The 24,368-nt window shown below is 38.8% G+C and overlaps 2 protein-coding genes across 4 annotated transcripts; both read right to left on the bottom strand.

The window, feature by feature from the left end:
* Positions 1–10,823: 10,823 nt before the first annotated feature.
* LOC130091582 (uncharacterized) lies at positions 10,824–15,904 on the bottom strand. Of its 3 annotated transcripts, none has more exons than XR_008807828.1 (6): positions 15,570–15,904; positions 14,946–15,089; positions 13,612–13,696; positions 13,302–13,511; positions 12,788–12,922; positions 10,824–11,211 (listed from the first exon to the last, which is right to left on the bottom strand). XR_008807828.1 is itself a non-coding variant. In XM_056259524.1 (6 exons), the coding sequence occupies exons 1-6, from the start codon at positions 15,684–15,686 to the stop codon at positions 10,996–10,998; spliced, it is 885 nt and encodes a 294-aa protein (XP_056115499.1). In that variant the 5' UTR covers positions 15,687–15,903; the 3' UTR covers positions 10,824–10,995. The 3 variants fall into 3 exon arrangements, 2 of the variants coding, with proteins under 2 accessions (XP_056115499.1, XP_056115500.1); XM_056259524.1 differs by having other exon boundaries at positions 13,634–13,696; positions 15,570–15,903; XM_056259525.1 differs by lacking the exon at positions 14,946–15,089 and having other exon boundaries at positions 13,634–13,696.
* A 2,138-nt stretch (positions 15,905–18,042) lies between these two features.
* On the bottom strand, positions 18,043–23,928 carry slc2a6 (solute carrier family 2 member 6). The gene is made up of 10 exons (XM_056259701.1): positions 23,793–23,928; positions 23,544–23,697; positions 23,248–23,454; positions 21,108–21,207; positions 20,777–20,988; positions 19,553–19,699; positions 19,349–19,457; positions 19,088–19,264; positions 18,437–18,582; positions 18,043–18,209 (listed from the first exon to the last, which is right to left on the bottom strand). Exons 1-10 carry the CDS (start codon positions 23,849–23,851, stop codon positions 18,048–18,050), a joined length of 1,473 nt encoding a protein of 490 aa, XP_056115676.1. The 5' UTR covers positions 23,852–23,928; the 3' UTR covers positions 18,043–18,047.
* Positions 23,929–24,368: the final 440 nt, after the last annotated feature.

Genomic DNA, 24,368 nt, shown 5'->3' with positions numbered 1-24,368 from the left:
TTATTTAAAATAAGTAACAGGTTTTAACAATACATTAACAGTATTTAAGGAAAAAAAGTCACAGAAAATACATTTTAAAATTCAATGAGAGGAACCAGTAGGCAAACACAGAAACATTACAAAGAGGCAAAAAAAACCCCGAACAAACAAAACACTAAAACCAGCCAAAATGTCACATCAGCAACCAGGCCAGAGATTAAGTCTGGGTCTGAGAGGAAAACATTGAGAACCAATGGATAAAAAAAATCCTTGATAGAAAAAAAAAAAAAAAAAAAAAACACTGCCAAAATATCCCAAACCTGCTTTTGAATGATCTGGCCTGAGAGGAAGTCCAGATCTGAGAGGACATAATCACGAGAACCAATGGGTGAAGAAATGTAGAAAGAGGCAAAAAACAGCCAATACGTCCCACATCAGCTTTTGACAGATCTGGTCTGAGAGGAAATCCAGGTCTGAGAGTAAAGAAAATCAAGAAAATCTTAGTGCTAAAATAAAGCACATTGCAAAAAGTGATCACATACTCTGCAAAAAGTGATCACATACTCTGCAAAAAGTGATCACATACTCTGCAAACACTTTTAAAAGAAACATAAAATGATCATGTTAATGTACTTAACTAATCTTAATTCTTTTGTCACTTAAAAAACAACACCACGATCGTAACATTAATTCACAAGGCCACCGTGGATGAATCAATGTCTTCTAAATCTGAAGCCAAACGATAGATGTGTGTAATAAAAATATTAATCGTTTTAACTCATTTTATTTTCGTGTAAGAAAAACAAAAATAAAATAAATACTAAATGAACTATAAATCATTACTTACGATCTACTGCCATAAGAGTGTTCACCAGGGACATGGTGACGTGAGAGAGAATTGTGAAGCTCATGTGTCGGTCATCCTTGCTTCTGTGTTACTTCTGGAATATCAAATGCAAAAATGTTAAGGTTACTGCATGATTGTGCACAAAGTTTGCAAGTAAGTTATACATGGCGTGAAAGTTAAACTCACCAAAGATTAGGGCAAACTGTCTCAGTAAAACATTTACATCAAGTGAAGGATTCCTAGGGAAAAAAAAGAATATAATTATTTCGAAATCTTTAACCAAGCAAAGAAAATCGACGTCAGAGTGCGGAGAACATTGAATAGTGAAATGCCTCAGCTGTTGATAACTGTCTGTCTGCAAAAACGTGTTTCGCGCCGCAAAGAATATCCGTCTCTCGTCTTTCAAACACAACCTCTTTGACTTAATACTATAACGTTAGGCCTAACTTACATGTGAATCTCACAAAAACGCAGGTACTTGCATCACTAAATCGAAAAAAACAAAATACATATCTAATTTGCTTTGGGAATTTTAATATTATTTGCATGGAAACTAAACAAATTGACCACTACATTTTAATTACAACATTGGATCTGGATATTTCGAGTTGTTTTGTAATTATTCTCCATCTTATGTGCATGATATTATGCGAATTGATGCATCTGGTAATTCGCACCGTGTAACGTTACTGAATCACAAATTCATATAAATCGAGTTAAGGGTTAGGCTACTACAAAAGAAAGCCCAACTAATTTCTAAATGGTAACAACTTTAGCCAAGCAAAGAATTCGCAGTAATAATCGCATAGATTTACGTTAGTAATCGGAGCTCAGAGAGCGTTCATTAGCAGCTAGGCGAAATGTCTCAACCGTCGAGCTGTCTTCAAAACGCGATTCGCGCTCAGTAAGCAGTTAAAAAAAATACCTCATGAAAAAGGCGATTTTACAGGTACTCTGGAGCAACATAATAGAATAACAGCAAAGAAATAAACTTACCTTGAACAGTGGCCTTCTTTAAGACAGCAGGAGTGTTGCGAAACCATTTTGTTCTTTGACTGCTTTCTGTTCGAAAAGAGACCGCGTTGAAGATGCCCCGCCCACACGTGCTATTTTTTACAGTCCAAGACTGTTTTTTCCAGGAACAAATTGGTTTACACATAAATGCTGTAAATTTACAGCAAGCAATTAATTTATGGAACATAGGCTGTAAATTTACAGGATAAAACTGTTTATTGAAATAACAGTATTTTACTGTTGGAAATTGGCTGTATTTTTACAGCAATTTTTAACAGTGTAGGCTTCTCATGATCATGAATTTTGTGCTGACAATTAATTGTCAAAAAAACTTTCTAACAGTTTTTTTTTTCTTTACTCCCTACCAGCTTATGACTCCCCTGCTTCTCCCTACCACACCAGACAGGAAGACATATCGCACATTTGATGCTTTCAAGCGCTTCAATTTCTTTTATTTGGATGGCAAAATTTAATTGAAAATTAAACTGCTCAATTATTGCGGTTATCTCAAATAATTGCTATTAGATAGAATAACCACAATCATAAAATGAATTATTAATCATAACAGGCCTAGGATACACTATATGCATATTAAATTAATAATCTGCCATTTTGGAAATACAAAGTCGATCATTATTGACAATGAATAGTCTACTGAAAAACATTTCCCACTCTCGATTTTTGTACTGCCACAAGGTCGAATAATATAGGGCAACTGTGCGATTCTAATTTTATGGCCTTTACCACCACTACCTGCAATCTTACAAGAAAACTGCTGAATCGGATTCATGCGTCACTGGACATCCACAGTTGTGATAGAACGGTGCACACTAACTCATCAGATTGAAAGGACATGAATAGATGGGCAGAGTGCAAATCACCAGAGATCAATTAGAAACATACTGTCACAAAAATCGACCTTGTTGTGGGTGACCACTTTGTTGGCACATTGATGCTTGATTTTCATTCATTTTTCAGAGGGCGTAAAAAACAACAAAGGTTGCCACTCTAAAGAGCAATTCACTGAAAAATGATGGGCCAATTTTGAATGGTTTTCCTACTTCCCGAGTCAGAAAATGACCAGCGGTGAAACAGAAATAACATCTTGAAAAACTATTTGGGCAAAGCTGATTTAGGTGAAAATAAACAAAAATTGTATTCAAATGTGTGGCAAAACACTCAGTCTTGATACTTAATTAGAACAAACACAAAACATTTTTCTAGTAAAAACTTTTTTTTTTTTTTTTTTAAACATGACTGTGAACCTTTAGCTGTCAAACTGCCTTACATATACATAATTTATGTTCTTTAACAGTTATAAATGTTGTGGTAACAAAGTAGTAAAAAAGGACTGCAACATTATGACATGATGTTGCATAGGCTGTGACACAATAAAATAATGCACAACCAGGCAAAATTGCATTAAATTAACAAAACATTCATTTACGTTCATAAATATCTGAATGTATTTCAATGTAATTTTATCTGATAAGCATTTTTAAATTTGGTTAATATTAATAAGTTATAATAAAAATTTTATCAGTATAACTTCTATGCAGAGCATATTATTACCTTACATTTATAACTGAAGGCTCACGTTTTTAGTTCGAAAACAGTTATTAAATGGAGCGCAAAGGGATGTAAGTTAACAAACACATCCTAACGGGTTTTGTGATATTTTAATAATAAACGTCTCATAGAGAAAGACGCAAAAAGAAAAAGCCTAGAAGCAAACGGCCAAAAGCAAGAAACGTCCTGTGAGAACGAATCGGTTACCTAACGTAACCTCGGTTCTCTCTAGATGAGGGAACGAGTATTGCGTAAGCTAGCTTACGCTGCGGGAAAGATTTATCTTTTCTGAGAAATTGAAGCCAAAAATTATCCTATAATTTTGTATCTATTGTCAACGCAGTTCAGCTGCAGCAGAGCATGAGCAGGCTAGCTAGCAGCTCATTGGCTCGCTCACAGGGAACTGCTTAAGCCTATGAGGAGACACGAATGAACTCTCGGCCAATGAGAGTCTGACCTGCTCTCATTGTGTCAGAGCCCGCCGAAACGGGCGTGGTCAGAGAGTATAAATTCGCCTCTCAGGCTGTAAACTCTGGTTTTCATAGAATGAAGCGAGAACGCTAGTAGCACAAGCACGGCCAGGAACCCAATACTCGTTCCCTCATCTAGAGAGAACCGAGGTTACGTTAGGTAACCGATTCGTTCTCTTACGAGAGGTTCTCTCGTATTGCGTAAGCTAGCTTACGCTACGGGAACACCTGGTCAACGCCGTGCGTGCTAAGCATCCACTATGAGTCCCAGGGGGGACCCCGGGGAACCCTTATGAGTGGGATTAAAATATGTACATGTGACAAAGGCCAGCGGAGCGGGCCGGGGATTTGTGAAGTACATAAGCACATGATAAGGAGGGACAGAACGAGACCGGTCTGCGTGAATAACTCCCTATAGTGCAGCTCAACCAGAAGAGCTGTAACATACTAGACTGCTAGTAGTTTAGCCTGCAAGGCGGGAACTTCCAGATTGTAAAATCTGATAAAGGTGGAGGGGGAAGCCCATCCCGCTGCCACACAAATATCATGAATGGAAATTCCGCTGGACCAAGCCCACGATGAGGCCATGCCTCTAGTGGAATGGGCCCTGATGCCCAGAGGGCATGGCAGGTCTTTTGACACGTATGCGGCTGCAATGGCATCAACTATCCATCTGGACAGAGACTGTTTCGAGGCGGCCAACCCCTTGGTGCGCCCACCGAACGAAACAAAAAGCTGCTCAGCTCGTCTGACCGGAGCAGTGCGAGTAAAGTATAATCTCAGGGCCCTGACCGGACACAGGAGATTAGAGTCAGATTCGCTATCGGATGCAGGCAGAGCCGATAGAGAAATAACTTGTGCCCTGAATGGGGTACCAATCGCTTTTGGGACATAACCATGTCTAGATTTGAGATAAGCGCGAGCCCGTGTGCGCGCTTATGTACTCTGACACTCGAGCGGGTAGGAACCGCTTTATGAGAGTGGGCTCTGTGAGACACACGGGAACTGAAATGCTTTTGTGTATGAGTGAACACAGTGTTGTGGGCACATTTTCTACACGTGAGGCTTTTATGCTCTTTTTGAGATTTCTCTGGGTCGCCGTGAAAACGGCGTTTGTGCTCATGCAAGCGGGAAAGGGAACCAGCTTGGTAATGGCGGGGTACACTGCTGTAGTAGCCGCGTGAGCGGGGACTAACAGAGGGCGAAACTTTGACGGCGGTCCGGCCTCGGCGGGAGAGCGCCGTCTTTTTCTCAGCTGTGCTAGGCAGACTTAGAGTGATCAGGTTTCAGCGTGATCCTGGACCGAGGCCCACGGGGAGGCGGCGGTCTGTGGCGGCTGTCGGAGCGAGAACGAGGGCGGCCGCCCTGGCGTCGCTGAGAAGTCTGACTGTGCTGAGCTGGGCGCTGGGGTGGGGCTCGTGCAGGAGGCTGGTCACGTGAGTGGCCTGCAGAGGAGCTAGCGCGACGAGGCAGAAAAAGATTCATGGCCTGGGAGGCTTTCTGCACTTCGGAGAAACGGTCAACGATACCCGTGACAGCAACTTTTTCCGCTCTCTTCCCACTCACGCAGTAAATCACCCTGTAGAATCTGGAGGACGGTCATGGAGTGAAGTGCAGAGGCTGCTTGGCCGGCGGCTGAGTAAGCGCGCGCGTGGAAGCTCGAAGTCGCTCTGCAGGCTTTAGAAGGAAGCACAGGTGATGAGCGCCATCTCGTGGAGGGCGGGCACAGATGTGCGGCGACCAGGTCCTCTACAGGGGGAATGGAAAGATAGCCCTTTTCTGCGGCTCCATCCACAACGCGAAGCGGGGCGGAAGAGTCGGAGCGAGTTCTGGCAGAGAGCGGGGCATTCCAGGACTTTGTGAGTTCCGCGTGCAGTTCGGGCAAGAAGGGCGCGGCCCGTTTAGTGACGGGAGTCGAGCGCTGGCGGAAATAGCTGCCGTCCATACGGTTGATGGTCTGCTCGGGGGGAGGAGACCAATCGAGCCCGAGGCGTTCGACGGCCTGTGAGAGGAGGCGCACTAGTTCCTCCTCAATTCCAGCGCGGGTCCCAGAGGATTCTCGGGCCGAAGAGGCGTGAGAACCGGAGCAATCCTCACTGTCTGAAGCGAGAAGCGAACATGTCTCCTTGATGTCCGCGGCGTCGTCGGAGGCGACAGAGCGGCCACTCGGCGGCAACTGTATGTCCGGAAGCGGCGGAGAAGGAGAGCGGGAGGCGACAGGCTCCGGCGGGATGAACGCTTCTGGCTGGGGTTCCGGCGGCCTTTGCGAGCGGCGTTTCTTCTTACGCGGCGAAGTCGAAGGCGGCGCGGAAGCAGCTTTTGTGGCCTGAAGTCGAGCCCCCAGGGTCGACAACGGCATCTCCTCGCAGAGATCGCAGCCGCCATCGGCGAGGGCGAGCTCGGCGTGCTCCAATCCAAGGCAGAGAGCGCAGATGACGTGGCGGTCTCCAGTCTCGAGGGGAGCGCGGCAAGAACCGCAGGAGGAAAAACGAGACATCTTTACAAAGACGCTCGGCTCTTTTAGATACACACACACACAAAACAAGAAGCTTTTGATTAAAGGATATGAATCCGTCGGATGGCGCTAGCTTGCAGGACGGCTAAAGGTGGCGAAGACGGCCGGCCTCCTCAGTCTCCCAGATGCTCGCTAGAAGGTGCCTTTTCCACGACGGCGGCTTCTCTCAGGATCAGCAGATGCGTGTAGCCTCGCTGAAGAGATGAAAATCAGAGTTTACAGCCTGAGAGGCGAATTTATACTCTCTGACCACGCCCGTTTCGGCGGGCTCTGACGCAATGAGAGCAGGTCAGACTCTCATTGGCCGAGAGTTCATTCGTGTCTCCTCATAGGCTTAAGCAGTTCCCTGTGAGCGAGCCAATGAGCTGCTAGCTAGCCCGCTCATGGTCTGCTGCAGCTGAACTGCGTTGACAATAGATACAAAATTATAGGATAATTTTTGGCTTCAATTTCTCAGAAAAGATTAATCTCTCCCGCAGCGTAAGCTAGCTTACGCAATACGAGAGAACCTCTCGTAAGAGAACTTTCAGTTCCAACGCACTTTCTCTGTCATCACTTAAACCAACGAAAAGCGGAAAATAGCATTGCAAATCATTTCAGTATAAGGTTGGTTAGGTACATTAGGGAAGCTGAATAACGATGTCTTACCTTATACAATCATGTTATTCTTGTGTCGTTTAGTTCCTGTCCAACTGACAAAGCCAAAATAGCGCGAATTAGTAGCGGAAGATAAATGATATCACGATAAAGCTGGTTTGTTGAGCAGCGCCCTCTGTTGATCAAAATAAACAACACATTGACTGAAGTACTGTTTTTTCTTTGGAAATGCTTTACAATAAGGTCTCATTTGTTAATTAGTAAATTGAACCTTATTGTAAAATGTTTCCTCTTTTATGGCGACAAAACAATTACAAGCAAAAGAACAATACACTGTAGGAATACAATAGGAAATGCGCTAATTATATTAGGCTATCTTATAAGAAGCATATTATACCATAGAAGTTTTACAAGCATAATAGAATTATAAGCATTATAGAATTCAAAATATATATCAACATCTTTCTTGTAAATAAAAAAGGTTTTTTATTTTCATTATTTCATCAAGGAACAGTAATAAAATAAGTATAAACTTGATATGAAAGGGGTCTGTTTTCAAAGTCACCTAAAAACAAATTTTTGGCTCATGCACAAGCTTGTGGATGAATTCATTTTAACAAAATTCCAAAAGTCTATCCAAAACACACTGAAATAAACACACTGAAGTAGGCCTACTGTTCCAATTCTTACTTCTTCACGTCACCTTTGGCTGGACTTTATGAATCCTTTTCTGAGCTCAGCAGTTACAGTGAAGCCTTTAATCTGATAGAGATTTGACTCTCCAGCCAAAGTCATTTTGTTGTTCTCATCGTGACGTTTAGCTATGGCTGTGCTGACTGGGTCCACGGCCACACTGTCCAAACAGACAGCTTGTGGTTGAGTCCCTGTTTCTATCACCAAATTACAGTATTTTGAATTATGGACGAATATCAAATAAACCATGTGTCAATTCAAATGGAGATGCTGCACAGTGGACTTAAAGGTACAATGTAAAAAAAAAAATCAAAATTAACAAAATTTAAACGAGTCAATACATCATCAATCTTCCTTCCAAAATGTTTTCGTCTTAACCTGATTTATGGTTACACTGCTCATAAAACATTCACTGTAGGCTTAAAAGATATAAGCAGATGATAAGCAAGCTAACTAGCTGAAGACGTAACTCTAGCTATACCCATTAATAGACATGGTACTTCCTTGAAAATAAATTCCAGCACAGCGCTATAATGCTGGGTCAACTATAATGAAATGACCCTTCACAATAAATTATACTTTACAATGAACTCTGTTAGAGAGCTACATAAGGCAATTTATCTGTTCAATAAAGGTGGGTGCGCTAACAAAGATGCTAAAGACCACAGCCTCTAGCTTCAATCGCTAATGCACCTCTTGAGATCAGGGGAGTGAGGTTTACGCACACAGCTCTTACTGGCCTAAGTTCGTTACAGAAGCACAACCAAAACAATGTTCTTCATGCAGTTTTGTTTTTTAACCGCTAGAGGACCAAAAGTTGCATAGGCTATTCTCAGACTGCCAGCATTTTTTTGAATTTCCAGATTTTATCCAAATGGGATTAATAGGCCGGACATCAAATCTAATTCAAACCACATTTTGGTTTGGACATCACGGAACATCACAATACCAATTCTGGACCGCGACTCGACAGGGCACTTATTTGGTGAGCGAAATTATGCACCTCCATTTTTCCTGCATCCGTTTTAAAAGCCTTGTCACATACATGGGTACGCCTACGTCATTACCAAGCAACCCATGCAGATAGGTTGGTTATGTCTGGACCATAGACTGTAAAAAACACAAAAGGTGAGTCCCAAATCGCATACTTGTGCACCATTCTACGTCATTTTGTAGTATAAATAGTGCGAGTAGTGCGTTCACACTGAAAATTCTAAAAAGAAAAAGTGCACTTTAAGTTCGAAAAAACGAAGTGTGGAACGTTGGACAGTTCATGCACTCAACTATCGCAGCTTACGTACAATTACGTAGCAGAGGGGGAGGGGCTATCAGACTGATGTTGAAAGACAAAATAAAGTTATAAAGTTCATACACTACACGGTTCGGTTGAGTACATCGTGCATAAGTACATAGTGTATAAGTGCATAGTGTATAGTGCGTCATTTGGGACGCAGCTATAATCTTATTTGATCACTTGCAAATTTGCAATTATTCAGATTTGCCTGCAGTCTGAGTGTACCTTTAAAACTTGTTAAAACTTAAACTGAGGGGGCACAAATCAGATCTGAGGGGGCAATGTCCCCTTTAACATAATAGATCAGCGGCGTTCATGTGTTTTGAAGCACTCGGAAGGGAAGGTGGGACCTCATGCTTTCAAAGCTAGCTTGCTATTGCTAGCCTCTCCAGAATTGCCTATAAATGGTTAAACACAAATCAGGCAGGAATTTGGAGCTGTGGCACAAATATAGATTTGTGGGAACCCGCTGTGATTTGGTGAAGATGTGATGCATGGGCTCAGTTACGTAATGTAATTAATCTTAAAGGGGCTTGTTTTTGTAAAAAAAAAAAAAAGTTCATCATTAATAAAATATATAGTATTTAATTATGTAAAGATATATTTAAAATATATATTAATAAATATAAATATGGGAATCAATAGTGTGTGAATTTGAAATAATTTCATTGGTCCGTTGCTTTGAGTGGATGTTCCTTTTTTTTTTTTTTATGCAGTACATTTGAATATTTAAAAAACTGTCAGTTTGTATGTGTGCATATCGTTTTTGACCAATTTTGGCCTGTTTTCACACAAGCTATTATAAGGCTTTAAAAAACTTGGAATATAGTGCACGAGTCATATGAACTACTTTTATGATACTTTTACAGTGCTTTTGTGCACTTTGAAGATTGAAACCTTCAGTTGTCATTCATTGTAATTGCTTGGGAAAGAGCAACCAGTACACTTCTTTAGAATTTGTTCCTATTGTGTTCCTCAGAAAACAATGGGATCAAAATGATGACAGAATTTTCATTTTAACCCCTTATGTGCATGAGGAAAAAGAGGGACTGAATGAAATAGCCATCTTGAACCAAGTCTGTCATCTTACTGCTTAATTTTACAAGATAAAGAGCTTATTAGGATAATTGTGCCACATCCAACAGTAGTTTCAGGTCTGATTATCTAAATGTCATTTAGAAATGGCATTTTAATAACAACAGTTCATGGCAAATTTACCAGCACTGTCTGTCTATTATTTGATGAAGGAGCGCCAGAGACTGTAATCTCTGTGTATGGAGCGCCATCAAGTGGCCATATTTAAAACACACACTATGCAGTAACTGAGCTGTTGAATCAGATTTCTTGTGCAAAGCTCTGGCACAGGTTGATGGAGGTGTTAATAGGTCTCTGCTGCACGGTAAAGCTGTTTATTTGGGCTTTGCAGGCTCTTGATAAGTTAGACTACATCATGGCCTTTGCTGGAAGAACAAAGTTCAATTAAGGCCCGTGTTGCTGTTCGCACAGGTCTTGCCAAAGAGACCAACATACGCATTAAGCTGCCAATGACAATCAACACAAGACAGGAGATGTAGCCAGAGACGAAAGAAAGAAAGTATTTTAGCACAGTTCATGCAGTATATTTGCAGTTTTGTGCTTGTGGAAACCTCGGTTGTTGGATCCTAAGTCACAAAACAAATGGTTCAGTGAATATTGCAGGAGAATGACTCGACGCCTGAGAGTGTGAAAGGCAGGTCACAGACAGCTGACTAAATGTTTTTACTTTTTATGAAGTGCTCTACTCATCACCTGCACTCACAACATGACAAGTTTGTCTTTAAATGCATATGTATATTTGATTATTTTCAATTTAATTACAATATTCATACGTATAAATTAAAAAGAACAATTATGTACAAAGAAATACATCTATTTATTATTTATAAACACAATAACACTATATTTACAGTATAAACAGTTTGTCATAAACATCATAAAACATCATCAAAATGCACCGAATGATGTCTGCAGACAAAATCTATCGTATATAAAGTCTTCTGTCGTTTTTCTGTACAGCACGCCAATATATATCATTCACTGACTCTGTCCTCGTGTCTTTGGAGCTCAGGTAGCCAAGGATGGAGTTAACAGCCCAGAGACTGACCCCTACTAGGCAGAAACAGAGATGTGGGGTTTTCCATGCCGATGTGGTGAGCTGGGTGTGGATCAAGAAGACGACAACTGCCAAAGTCCCCTAAATGGATACAGATTTATATGTGTTTAAAGTCACCATGAAATCAAAATGGACATTTCTTGATTGTTGACATTTCTACCGAATGTTGCAGTGTTTATTACTGAAGTCCCCCTGTAGTCAATAATTGTATCCCTTAAAACAAATCTTTGATCACCAAAATTATATATTTAATTGTTTTTTCCTGTGAAAAAAATTCTTCATGCCTTAAAGTAGCTTGAATGGAACTCAAATTAGTATACGCGGAACATTCATGAATATTCAAATTAGCCCCGCCTCCATTCACTCGCACCAGCTCAGAGATCCACTCGGTCAACTTTTTAATATGCTTTAAGACAAACCATGTGGAAATTCATAAGTCAACACCATTGCTGAGTATTTTCTCCTTAAAACTGCAGTGAACCAAAGACAGTCTCAAAAACACGGTTTGAAATCGCTGGCGTTTCTGACATCACAAACTACCTTGTAACCAATCAGATCAACGTGTGCTCGTCAACCAGTGGTTCTCTGAGCTGGTGTGAGTTAGTGGAGGCGGGGCTAATTTCCATATTATTAGAACCGAATATAGTAAATGTAGCAAGGGTGTAGAGTTACATTCAAGCTATTTTAAGGCATGAAGAAAAGAAAAAAAAAGTTTAAATATATAATTTTGGTGATCAAGGTTGAGTTATAAGGTTGATAAAATTATTGACTACAGGGGGACTTATACATTATTAAATCCTAAAGTTGTAATTGTTATACTAAATGTTGAAATTAACATTAACAAAGATTATTAAATAGCTGTAGAAGTAGAGTTCATAATTAGTTCATGTAATTAGTTAACTAATGTAGTCAACTAATGAAAAGTGTTAACGACAAAATCAAATCCCGCCTGCATTTTTCTCATTCCAGAAGCCGTTTACTCGGATATAGAGTACGTCACATTAGGGAAGAAAAGACTATCGCAATCAATTTAATTAAATCCTAACCTTAACAAGTGTGCATACCTTAACATTATGTTTAGAAATCATTCTAATATGCTGATTTGGTGCTCAAGAACATCGGTTATTATTATCAATGTTGAAAACAGTTGTTCTGCTCAGTATTTTTGTGGAAAACATAATACATTTTTAGCATTCTCTGATGAATGGTAAGTTCAAAAGAAGGGCATTTATTTGAAATAGATTTGTTTTTGTAACATTATAACTGTCCTTACCATCACTTTTGATCAATTTATTGCATCCTTGATAAATAAAAGTATTAATTTCTGTGTTATAGTGTATTTTTTATTTTATTATTAACAAAACACACCTGGCAATATATACTACACTGCAAAAATGTACTTAATGTTAAAAAATATATATATATATGACAGAATTAACCTGACTGCATTAAATTACACCAACACAGGTAATTTTAAGTTTTATACGAAGTACAGATATTTCACTTTTTGCAGTTGTTACAGTTTGCTTAATCGTGTGAAATCATCTTATGTTAACAAGTCTGCAATATGTGAAATCATCTTATGTTAACAAGTCTGCAATATGTGAAATCATCTTATGTTAACAAGTCTGCAATATGTTCTGACAATATGACTTACCACAGCTCGGCAGCTGAAGACTGATACTTCATTGGTTGCCATTTGTTTCTGAGTGGTAAAAGAAACAAAGCTGTCTCCAACCATCATGGCTCCAAATGCACGTGTGAGATGAAGATTATCCTCAGATCCACTAATCTACAATGGATTGATACACAAATGATTAATATCTATTGATAATAGATAAACTTTAGCTGCCTAACTTTGTGCTATTCTTGATGACATCACTGTTTTCTCCAGAGCTGCTTTACAGATTTACTGAACTCATTTCATATTTGATGAACTTTACACAGTTATTGAACGCAACTGAATCAATGCTGAACTGACCTCAGCTAAACACTGTCAGTATTTTCTTTTTAGAGCTGCTTTACAGCAGAATTGAACTCTGTTTTGCATCACAAAATCATTATGTTCCTGTTCATCACTGTAAAGCTGCTTTGAAACAATCTGTATAAAGCGCTATATAAATAAAGGTGACTTGACTTGACTTCCATCAAACATAGTCCAAGGTTTTTACCTGTGACCCAAGTAGCCATCCTGGAAAAACCAACCACATGAGGCCAAAAATGAAGTTGGCAAAAAAATCCATTTGAAGGAAAAAGCTCTGGGGCTTACTGGGCCGTTCAGATCGTTTCAAAGAGCCTTGCAGCTGATTGTGATCCAAGATCAAAAGAATCAAACTGCTTAGAAGAACGAACAAGAACACTGCCACATCCACCATGGGAAGCTGGAGAGTATGAGAGAACAGAAAAAGTCAAGAGCACTGCATTTTACATTCGTCTTCAGATGCATACCATACCAAAGTGACTTGCAGTAATTATGCTCACATTAAGTTTTCATTTAACATACATGTTTACGATCTCTTCCTTGAATGCGTCCCTCTCTGCAGACTCCTAACAATGAAAGGAAAGCCTGTATAAAAAGACATTTAAAATTTGTATTTAATTCATTTTTTTTAAATGTATTAAATGTAACAATAAATACTAAATTGATGCGCCATTTAAATATATACACTACAGTTCAAAAGTTTGGGTTGCATTTGCTTAATCGGAAAAACAGTAATATTTGAAATATTATTACAATGTAAGAAAACTGTTTTCTATTTTAATATATTTTCAGCATCATTACTTCAGTCTTCAGTGTCACATGATTATTCAGAAATCATTCTTATATGCTGATTTGGTGCTCAAGAACATTTGCTATTATTATTACCAATGTTGTAAATGTTTTCAGTATTCTTTGATGAATAGAAAGTTCAAAAGAATTTATCTGAAATATAAATAGTTTTAATAACTGCCCTTGCAATCACTTTTGATCAATATAATGCATCGTTGATGAATAAAAGTATTGAAACTGAGTAGCCTATTAGGCCTAATTTATAAAAATAAAATAAAAAAAAACTTATGCTACTGAGCCCAAACTTTTGAAGGCTAATGTATGAAGAATAAAGTATTTGTCTGACTTTGTTATAAACATAACACACCTGGCAATATATACTACAGAAATACACTGTAAAAAATGTCAGGTATAGTTAAAAAAATATTATACAATATGACAGAATTAACCTGACAGCATTAAAGGGATACTCCACCCAAAAATGAAAATTCTGTCATCATTTACTCACCCTCAAGTAGTTGCAAAACTGTATGAGTGTCTTTCTTCTGCTGAACACAAAGGAAGATGTTTTGAAGAACGATTGGAACATTGGCACCATTGACTTCCATAGTATTTTTTTTCTACTATATGGAAGTCAATGGTGCCAAACAACTGTTTGGTTCCAATCGTTCTTCAAAATATTTTCCTTTGTGTTCAGCAGAAGAAAGAAACTCACACAGGTTTGCAACAACTTGAGGGTGACTAAATGATGACATACTTTTCATTTTTTGGGTGGAGTATCCCTTTAAGTTACACCAACAAATGTAATTTTAAGTGTTAGGCAATATCAAGTACAAATATATAATTGAGACAACAATACTTGCATCCACTTTTTGCAGTTGTTACAATTTTAAAGGGCCATCCTCCCCTAACCCTTAAAATATATGTTGGTGTAAATTAATCTAAGTCATCATACCACATTAGTAGGCCTAGCATATTTTTAGATTAGGCTGACAAACAATATATTTCTTAAACAATGCATATTGAGCTTGTGCATTGCACTTACCACAAGCCTTGATATGGAATGAGCAGACAGAGAAAGTGGATGGTTGTTGCTTTTAAAGAAAATGAACTTAACATTACTGGCAACCCACACACACACGAGTGAGCGCGTTACTTCAAACTGCGCGCTTCCGTCACTGACGCTTTCCTGCAACACACGAGCGTGAACGCTTTACAAAAATATTACCATAGTAACAATGATTTCAGCAAAGATGCACAATAAGTTACTTAACTGTATTACAATAGAACAAAAATAAAATCTGGAACTTCCAAGCGGCGTAGGCTACACAGAAACTTTTCTTGTGTAAAGAGGAGCGTTGCGTTTTTACAACGCGCGTGTCACGTAATGACGCGTCTGGTGCGTTCTGTTTCATTCAAATTGTTTTGAGTGAACTTGCCTTTATGACTTTCAATATTCATTTGTTCCAGTTTCAAAACTGCAGTAGCCTATGGTATTTTATTGGATATTAGCTACCATGGCATTCTAAAGAAAACAGAACGTTTGCCATTTTGCAGGAATTTTTATACAAAACAATATTAGTTTGCTTTCGCTTATTAACATTTACAAACACATTACTGTATATAATTAGGCAACATGATTTCACTCACACAGCAAGTAAAAACCCACCTCTGAGGAAAAAGCCAAACTGGAACACATCCGATACGCGATGCTGAGTAGCAGTCCTACCACAAGTTCGGCTGAAATAACTTGACTTCCAATTACTTTCACCCTGATATTTTTCATGTTTGGTTCACAGTCCGAGTTGGGGGGTTAAACAATGTTTTCAGTGCGACGAGGAACTGCATTTGTAGCCCACTGGCTTCCAAAGCCCTCACATGCCCTTACGTCACCATGCCCTTACAAAACCTAATTATGAAACTCACTGGAGGGGTTCCTCAGTTCTCTTAAGTAACACGGTGCTGATGGCGACTTCATGTTCTTCTGGCTGCAGACACTTTCTAGGGTGTTACGTAAAAATCAACGGGAATAAAAACGTGTCCGCGGGGTGCATTCAAGCCAGGACATCAGCAGATAAGGAAGAGTGAATTTCATGAGATTTTAGATTCTAAAATATATAGCCTTGTATTAGACTGTTAAACCATAAAGATATGTTTCACAATTAATTACAATGTTTCCTCAGACTACTATGAAGAAATAAAGCTAAATAAATAAAATCCACACATTCATAAATAAATAAATAAATTATACAATGGCTATGTTAAGAGGCTATGACAGGTCTCCCTTCCTGATTGTGTAATGTAAGGTTAAACACCCTAATGTAACAGATTTTTTGGCAACCCTTCACTCACCAATAAAGCTGCTTAAAGCAAAACATTCATCACATGATTTTTTCTTAAAATTGTTTTTTTTTTACATGTTAAGCAACCTACCTCTTGGATAAGAGCCAGAGAATTAGCCTATGCTGGGATACTGCAGATCAAATGATCTTAATTAACTTTTTTTTATTTCCCAATAATTAACAGTTAACATTCTTCTTCTTATTATTTTTAAAATAAAATTTGACTTTAAAATTGAACAATATGATATTATTATAATGGTTGTGGCCAAATCTGCCATTCATTGGTGTAGGAGGTCAGTTTCAGAGATTGAGAACCAAGAATGACGTACATAAGCCTATCAGATAATGCACTGCTGACCACCTGTAGGCGTTTTGACAGATTTTTAGCAGATGTAGTGGTGCATAACACATAGTCGGTGTTGATTGACAGGAAGCACCGTATCAGCAGGAAGAGCAATCATATTAAATCTGTCAATGAGAAGAAACTTATGTTTTCTCTGAAACGGAAAGCTTTCGTTTGAAAAATATATGCTTCCTAAAAAAAATGATCTATTTAATTAATTGGGAAAGAAGAATGGACAAACAATAAATAACAAACAAATAAAATCATATAAAAGGAATCAATAAGAAACAAATAATCATTTTTGTGCATAGCATTAACTTCAGTAAATAATATTAACAACAAAAATCTTTATTCATAAATCAGCACATGACCAAGACCAGTAGAATTTACAGAATAGAATGATGCATAAATATATATTTAAGTCTTGCTCAAGTCTGTGGTCCACACCCATCTGGATGAAATCATGCTTTCTTTCTGAACTTCTCTGTATCACTGTACTTTTGTTCCTGGACAAACACATTTTGTGCAATAGGTTTAGTTTGGTCACACTGATGGAAACAAATGCGGAACAGTGAAAGGGAAATGCAGTGTCACATGTTCTTATCATTGAAACTGAGAGGATATAGAGATGTAATCTTTATAGTAATATACATACATATACACTATATACACACTTTTAAGAGAAATTAATGTATTTACATCATGGATCATTCAGAAAGATAAACAGTTACACACATATTGAATTGTCTTACAACAAGTGTGTGTGTGTGTGTGTGTGTGTGTGTGTGTGTGTGTGTGTGTGTGTGTGTGTGTGTGTGTGTGTGTGTGTGTGTGTGTGTGGCCTGGTAAACCCTACGTTATGGGGACAAAATGTCCCCACAAGGATGGCAATATCCGAAATCCTTGTTCGTGCGGGGACATTTTTTGGTCCCCATGAGGAAATCAGCTTATAAATCATACTAAGTGATGTTGTTTGAAAATGTAAAAATGCAGAATGTTTCCTGTGATGGGTAGGTTTAGGGATAGGGGCAGTGTAAGGGAATAGAATATACAGTTTGTACTATAAAAATCATTATGTCTATGGAAAGTCCCCATAAAACATGAAAACACAACAAGTGTGTGTGTGTGTGTGTGTGTGTGTGTGTGTGTGTGTGTGTGTGGTAAGACAATGCAATATATACATTTACATTATTTGTTATAAAAATAGCATATCGTCCCCTTGGAATTATAAGGTTCTATCTGCGTTCTGAGCAGTTTTGAGATATTGAACTTTAAAGTTTTTGCATTCCATTTGACTGTGTAGAAAGAACCTTTTTATTTTCTAAATAAAAAGTTCCAAAACTTAAAAAACATCATCACATAATGTAAAGAAGTGGTCACAGAATATGAATATGTGAATAACTAAATTTTGACAAAAATGTCAGATAGAACCTTATAATTCCAAGGGGACGATATGGCTATTTTAAGGATCATGAATGGTGAAGCTTCGGCCAGTCTTGAAATAGTTCTCAATTTCCTCCAGAGTTCGGCCTTTAGTTTCTGGCACACATTTAGCAGTGAAAATTATATTCACTACCGAGACGACACAGAAGAACAGGAAAGGTGCAAAAAGTCCATAGGCTTCCTATATGAAAAGATGTGAAAAGTTTGCCTTTTACAGTTATACTGATAAAAATTTTAAATCAGATAAGAAACAAAGAACCATGTATAATATGAGTAAATTATCAAGAGCAGCTTGTATTATCTTTTAATGACCTTGAACAAGGATGTTGTTAAGTTCAGATAAGATTAAAGATTCAAAATATATTTTCATTTCCTGTTTCTATGTGTGTATAAATAGATTTATCTCACCACCACATGCATGAAGAGTTGCGTCAGAACAAAGGCTGTGATCCAGCTAACACCAACACACAAACCAGATGCTATCCCACGCGCACCCAAGGGTAAGATCTCTGACATTAGCAGCCATGTGATTGGCCCCCAACCCATGGCATAACCTGCATGGCAAAGTAATCAGTAATGTTGTGCTGCATGTTATGAGGAAATAGAACTAGAACTAATTCTACGGGCCAATTCACACTGCAGCAACAGATGCCAAATAATGCAGACAAACCACCAGATACAGTGCGTCACTCACTTCTCAGACGTTTCATGACCCGACAAATGAACGTTCAATCGGCAAAAAACAAGTGGTGACTAAATCGACATGGTGATCGACACCGGATCGACACTGATCCGATGAAGTGTGTCTGTTGCTGTTGGTTGGCATCTGTCAGTTCACTGTGAATTGGCTTTATAAATTCTAATTCTGAAAATTATGTAATCCAGTCCCATTGCCAAAATGGCTTCCCTGTAAAGTCCCTTTTAAGCCATTTCAAAATAATAATGTTAAGCTATAACAACTAAAGTGTCATACTAATCAACAAGTTTAAACAAAAAGATTCTACAGTAAGTAAAAGCAAAGTGTACATGAACAAACAACCTGAAACTAAGCAAACTCACCAAAAATGATGACCATAGTGCTAATGAGAGGAATTAGAGTCATTGGATCGAAGGCAGGGCCCGCTGAGCCTCCATAGGCGCTCTTCAAACCCTCTGTTAAGGTAAGATTGCTATGGCTGCATGGTGTTTTGTGGGTGTACATGGTCATTGAAAGCATGGCTATAAACATCAAAAATCCTAAAGGAAGAAAATTAGATATTTTATTCATTGGTCTGTTCCCAATTAATCAAATTTACCAAGTATATTTTATTCTACACAAACCTGAAGTGAAGAGCAAAGCTTTTCGACCTGCTTTGTCCATCAAACTGGCTGCAATAGCGACAGATATCAATCTTACAGCTCCCACTAATGCTGCATCATATTTCGGTTCCTGAATGACAACTTTCTTTTAACTTTTTTTTGTGTGTAAATGTGCTTTCAGTTTTTTTCATGGTAATAAATATGTACATACTCTATGTGACATACCAGTGATATAGCTGTTATGTGGAAGATGGGCTCCAAATATACCAGAATTGGGGTTATACCAGTCATCTGCTGCAGAAATCTCATGAAGACTGAGATTAGGATTGGTTTATAGTATAAAGGGGTTTTAAGATCACTCCATTGTGCCCCCTTGTTGGTGAAAAGATGCATGTCATTTAAAATCAAACAATAATTGTCAGCCCCCTTTTGAAGAACATTAAATCTTTCAATTCAATCATACAATTTGCACTTTTTGAGATTCAATTCAAATAAAAAATATAAGCAACTTTTATACCTTAAAGGATTAGTTCACTTCAGAATAAACATTTCCTGATAATTTACTCACCCCCACGTCATCCAAGATGTTCATGTCTTTCTTTCTTCAGTTGAAAAGAAATGAAGGTTTTTGAGGAAAACATTTCAGGATTTTTCTCCATATAGTGGACTTCAATGGGGTCCAACGGTTTGAAGGTCCAAATTGCAGTTTCAATGCAGCTTCAAAGGCTCTACGCGATCTCAGACGAGGAATAAGGAGAATAAGGAATACTAGGAATATCTAGTGAAATGTTTGGTCATTTTCATATATAATATATACTTTTTAACCACACGAAATCACGTTGAAAGGTCACGCGTGACATAGGCGGAAGTACCGACCTAGTGTGTACAAAGTGAACGTGCAAAGACTAATTTGGACCGGAAACCGGAACAGGCGTGACCTTTCAACGTGATTACTTAATGCGTGGCGCATCGCAGAACTAGTGCCAGATGAGCATTTGTGGTTGAAAAGTATATAAATGTTTTGTTTTTTTTTAGAAAATAACAGATCATTTCGCTAGATAAGACCCTTATTCCTCAGCTGGGATCGTGTAGAGCCTTTGAAGCTGCACTGAAACTGCAATTTGGACCTTCAAACCGTTGGACCCCATTGAAGTCCGCTATATGGAGAAAAATCCTGGAATGTTTTCCTCAAAAACCTTCATTTCTTTTCGACTGAAGAAAGAAAGACATGAACATCTTGCATGGCGTGGGGGTGAGTAAATTATCAGGAAATTTGAATTCTGAAGTGAACTAATCCTTTAAGCTGTCTGATTATTAATGTTTGTGATTAAACAAATGGAACAATATATATGAATGACCCCATTCTCCCTAATTAACTCTATTTGCATGACCTTTTATTTTATGGCAAAACTGCCCTGATAATATGATGTAATCCACTGTGTGCTTTACCTGAGAGTTGATACTGCGCTCGATCTTACTGAACTCAGTCAAGTAATCAGAATTGGGGCCCCTCAGCCATTCTAGCGATTTAACTGCTTTTTCTCTGTTTCCTTTCATCGTGAGGTAACGTGGGGAGGTTGGCATGAAGCAAAGCAAAATCATCATGATAATCACAGGGACCTCCCCAGCCACAGCCAGCCATCTCCACGGCAAAATCAAGCCTGGAGAGAGACCATAAAACAGCATCATTCATAAAGGACGTACTAGGAAATTCTTGAAAGTGTTGGAGAAAGTGTTTTTCATAGAGCCAAAACAACCTGAAAAATATGAGCTCTCTTACCAAGAGCGTAGAGTGCTAGACTTCCAAAGACAGCTGTGATCTGAGGACATGAACCCAGCGCACCTCTCACAGATGGGTGTGAAATCTCTGACACATACACCTGTTTGCAAAAAACATCAGCTGATGTCAATGAGACCCATTAGACATTCCATTAATTCAAATTCCACTTGTTACAGTTAAACTCTAATGTTTATATTTAAAAGGGTCATAACATGGATTTTTTAAAATTATTTTTATATGTTGAGGTTCACTTATAATGTTAATAAAGATTTTCCCACAAAAAGAACAAATATATATGCGGAAAATAGATTATTTCCAGCCCTCATTCTGACCCTCTGTTTGAAATGATCCGTTTTTTAGGGGCGGCTCCTTTAAGGCTTGTCAGTTAACGGCTACTGTTATGATTGGCTAACGTCATTCCATATAGGAAACAGGATACTATTTCACGCAAGTAGGTGTTTTGAAACATTATCCATATAAAACCATAATTTACAGACAGAGCATTATGAAATTATTTACTTAGGCCTACGTTTTGTGATGCAGCTGCTATCAGATCCAGTACAGTTGGCTGCTTAATCTTTCAACAAAAGTGTCTACTCTCCATTACGCTGGGCCTCATTTACAAAACAATCTGCAGACAAACGCTCTAAACGCTTTGCTAGTTTAACGACGGAAAAATGGTCGGCCCATGGTCGAAAAGTGTTGTCTCTATTCTCTTAATGAGTAATGGGTGTGTTTTGGGTGTAACGTGCAATAAACCAATCAGAGTCTCATCTCCCATTCCCTTTAAAAGCCAGTTACGCTCGCGCCATGGCGGATTCACATTTACATAAAAACTGAACACTTCTCTAGCGAGGAAACGGATCTGCTTGTGCGCGAGGTTAAAGTGCGCGAGCAGACCATCTACGGGACAAAGTGTGCGCGCGTTGTGGACCCGCGCCTATAGGCGCACATTAACACGCTCTTTAAATAACAAAAAACATATTGCGCCATTGACTTTAGACCAGGTTTTTGTTGGTCAATGGCGCAGTCTATTTCAGTTGCCTCAAAATAGCAACGAGCCAACAATGCGCCTGAACACAGACCAGCATGCCCATAGGCGAAGAAATGGGCGCAAATGCATTTGCTATTTAAATAACGTGGCGCCGGATGTGAAAATGATAACAGCGTCGGGCTGAAACTAGCAAAAAACACTTGCGTCGCACTCGCACCTTGTGCTGCTTTGTCGCCAGGTGTATGATAGGGCCCATAATCCTCCAACGCAATCTGGGAAACAATTAAAAATAAACCATCCACTTGTTTATCCATCCACCACCATCCACTGAGGTCCTTTTGAAGTCTGTACAGAGACGCAAACAAACTTTGTACACAGGATGAGTCAAAACGAACGTTCTTTCACTCTTCCATTTGTCCTGTTTTCAGCACACTCAAGTGCCTGGACAATGTCAGAAACCACTGAATGTGCATCTGTGTACTGTATCCAGTGTAGACAGAGTCAGTGATTATAATGGGTTCTATTTGCTTTTGACGCGACGTGACGTTCACATCCAGTGTCGGCAAACGACTGAACACGAGTGGGTGGGGCCTATGGTGCGATGATGTATAACTATTCATTGATGTCTTGCTCTGGAGGCAGTCATATGCAAATGTATTTGCCCGTTTGACGTCATAAATCCCACAATATCCAAACGAGCCATTTTTGGATCGGTTTTAAATAAATGCTTTGTTTATAATGAGGAGGTCATTTTAAGCTAAGAAACTTGCAGGATGTTACACAGACGTCTTATGTGTCAAAAGATCAAAGCAAATTTGATTTGTCATGCCATGACCCCTTTAACAACATGTGGTCATACAAACATCCAATCAGTAAGCAGTCTCTACAACCGATTCATTAAAAAGTTATTTATTTGTGAATCAATGGTTGCACTGTGTTTTTGAGTGAAGCCAGCAGACATGTTAAATATTTCATGTCTGAGTATTATTTCTTGCCACCCAGTGTTTTTATCTTATCAGATTCAAATCAGACTGCAAACTTACTAAAAAACACAAAAATACTATTAAATGTTACCGTGGCACTGTAGATTTACTAGAGGTGTGTTCATCAATCGAAAAACAAGATGGACTAAAACAGATAACTTACAGGAATGGAGCCAGAGGTGATACCACCAGCGATGCCAGTCAGAAATCTGCCCCATAATAACATCCAGAAATTTTGTGCGGACCCCATCACAAGGAGACCTGCAGCAGATGGTACTCCAGACAACATGATGCTCATCTTTCTCCCAACTCGGTCATTGAGCACCATGGCACTAAGACCCCCTACGGCGGCTCCAAGGGTGAAAATTGACTAAACGAAAGAAGAGAAACTAGCTAGACGGGATTCTGTATTATCTGTATGTACCTGAAAACATCTTCTATATACATAAATGATCTTACACCAAACCATGATATCTGATGGATGTCCATTTGGAGCCGAGGGTCATCACCCTTTTGAAGTTGGGGGATGACAGGGGAGGGGAACACTAAGGCAAATCCAAAATTGAAATTGCCCAAAACAGCTGAAAACACAGCAAGGTAGAGCCTTCCATGTCTGAAAAGTACAAACAATCAAATGAACACAATACATGACATTTTTTTAAACAATATATAAAATAAAGGAAAACACAACAAAGCAAAAAAAGTCACCTAATTTGGGTTGGGTTGTTTCTTAATAATGTGGTGGTTTCATCCGGACAGTCTGCCATCTCTCCTCCGTCTCACTCTGCAGACTGAATCGCTTTAATTCTCGAATGGGTATTACTGAAAGTTAGTGAAAGCAAAAGCACATTTTGCAATTCTGGAATTTCTTTAGACAGAGGGCGGACAAAGAATTAAGGAAGCAAACGTCAGAACTTCCTCTCAACACAGAATACAGTACAGTGTTACGCAACCAGAACTTTTCCCTCAGCATCCACAAGGTCATTCAGAAAGAGAAGCTTCCAATGTAGACCAATTAGGCGCCAGAACCTGCTACTGTCAGATTTCACATGATTGGTATAGCGATGCGGATTTTGATTCATCTCAGTGACTTCAACAAACACTCGCTTTAATGATTCATTAAAAATTCATTAATATATATTTTTAAATTCATTAAAAATAAAAATCATTCTGACGACCGAAATAAGTCTTATTAATCCTATTAAAACTGTGTGTCTACCACTACAAATCTAGAAAAGAAACTCTGAGAACATACTGTATGTGCAAGCATCATAAACACTTTCC

Source organism: Rhinichthys klamathensis, unplaced genomic scaffold (genome assembly GCF_029890125.1).
Source record: "Rhinichthys klamathensis goyatoka isolate OS25496 unplaced genomic scaffold, OSU_Roscu_1.1 h1tg000169l_1, whole genome shotgun sequence".
NCBI classification, from domain to species: domain Eukaryota; kingdom Metazoa; phylum Chordata; class Actinopteri; order Cypriniformes; family Leuciscidae; genus Rhinichthys; species Rhinichthys klamathensis.
The sequence above is the reverse complement of the archived record's forward strand: the minus strand, read 5'-3'. Positions and strand labels throughout refer to the sequence as shown.

Bases quoted from the DNA above. Each gene is read 5' to 3' on its own strand.
- LOC130091582 (XM_056259524.1), bottom strand. From the start codon at position 15,686: ATGAAAAATATCAGGGTGAAAGTAATTGGAAGTCAAGTTATTTCAGCC. The intron at 12,923-13,301 runs GTAAAAACCTTG...AATCCATTGTAG, and splicing joins GATGGCTACTTGGGTCACAG to ATTAGTGGATCTGAGGATAA. The intron at 11,212-12,787 runs GTAAGTCATATT...GTATCCATTTAG, and splicing joins TCTTCAGCTGCCGAGCTGTG to GGGACTTTGGCAGTTGTCGT.
- slc2a6 (XM_056259701.1), bottom strand. From the start codon at position 23,851: ATGGCAGACTGTCCGGATGAAACCACCACATTATTAAGAAACAACCCA. The intron at 21,208-23,247 runs GTAAGTTATCTG...TTTTGCAAACAG, and splicing joins TCACCTCTGGCTCCATTCCT to GTGTATGTGTCAGAGATTTC. The intron at 19,265-19,348 runs GTTTGTGTAGAA...TTCTTCCTTTAG, and splicing joins AGCTTTGCTCTTCACTTCAG to GATTTTTGATGTTTATAGCC.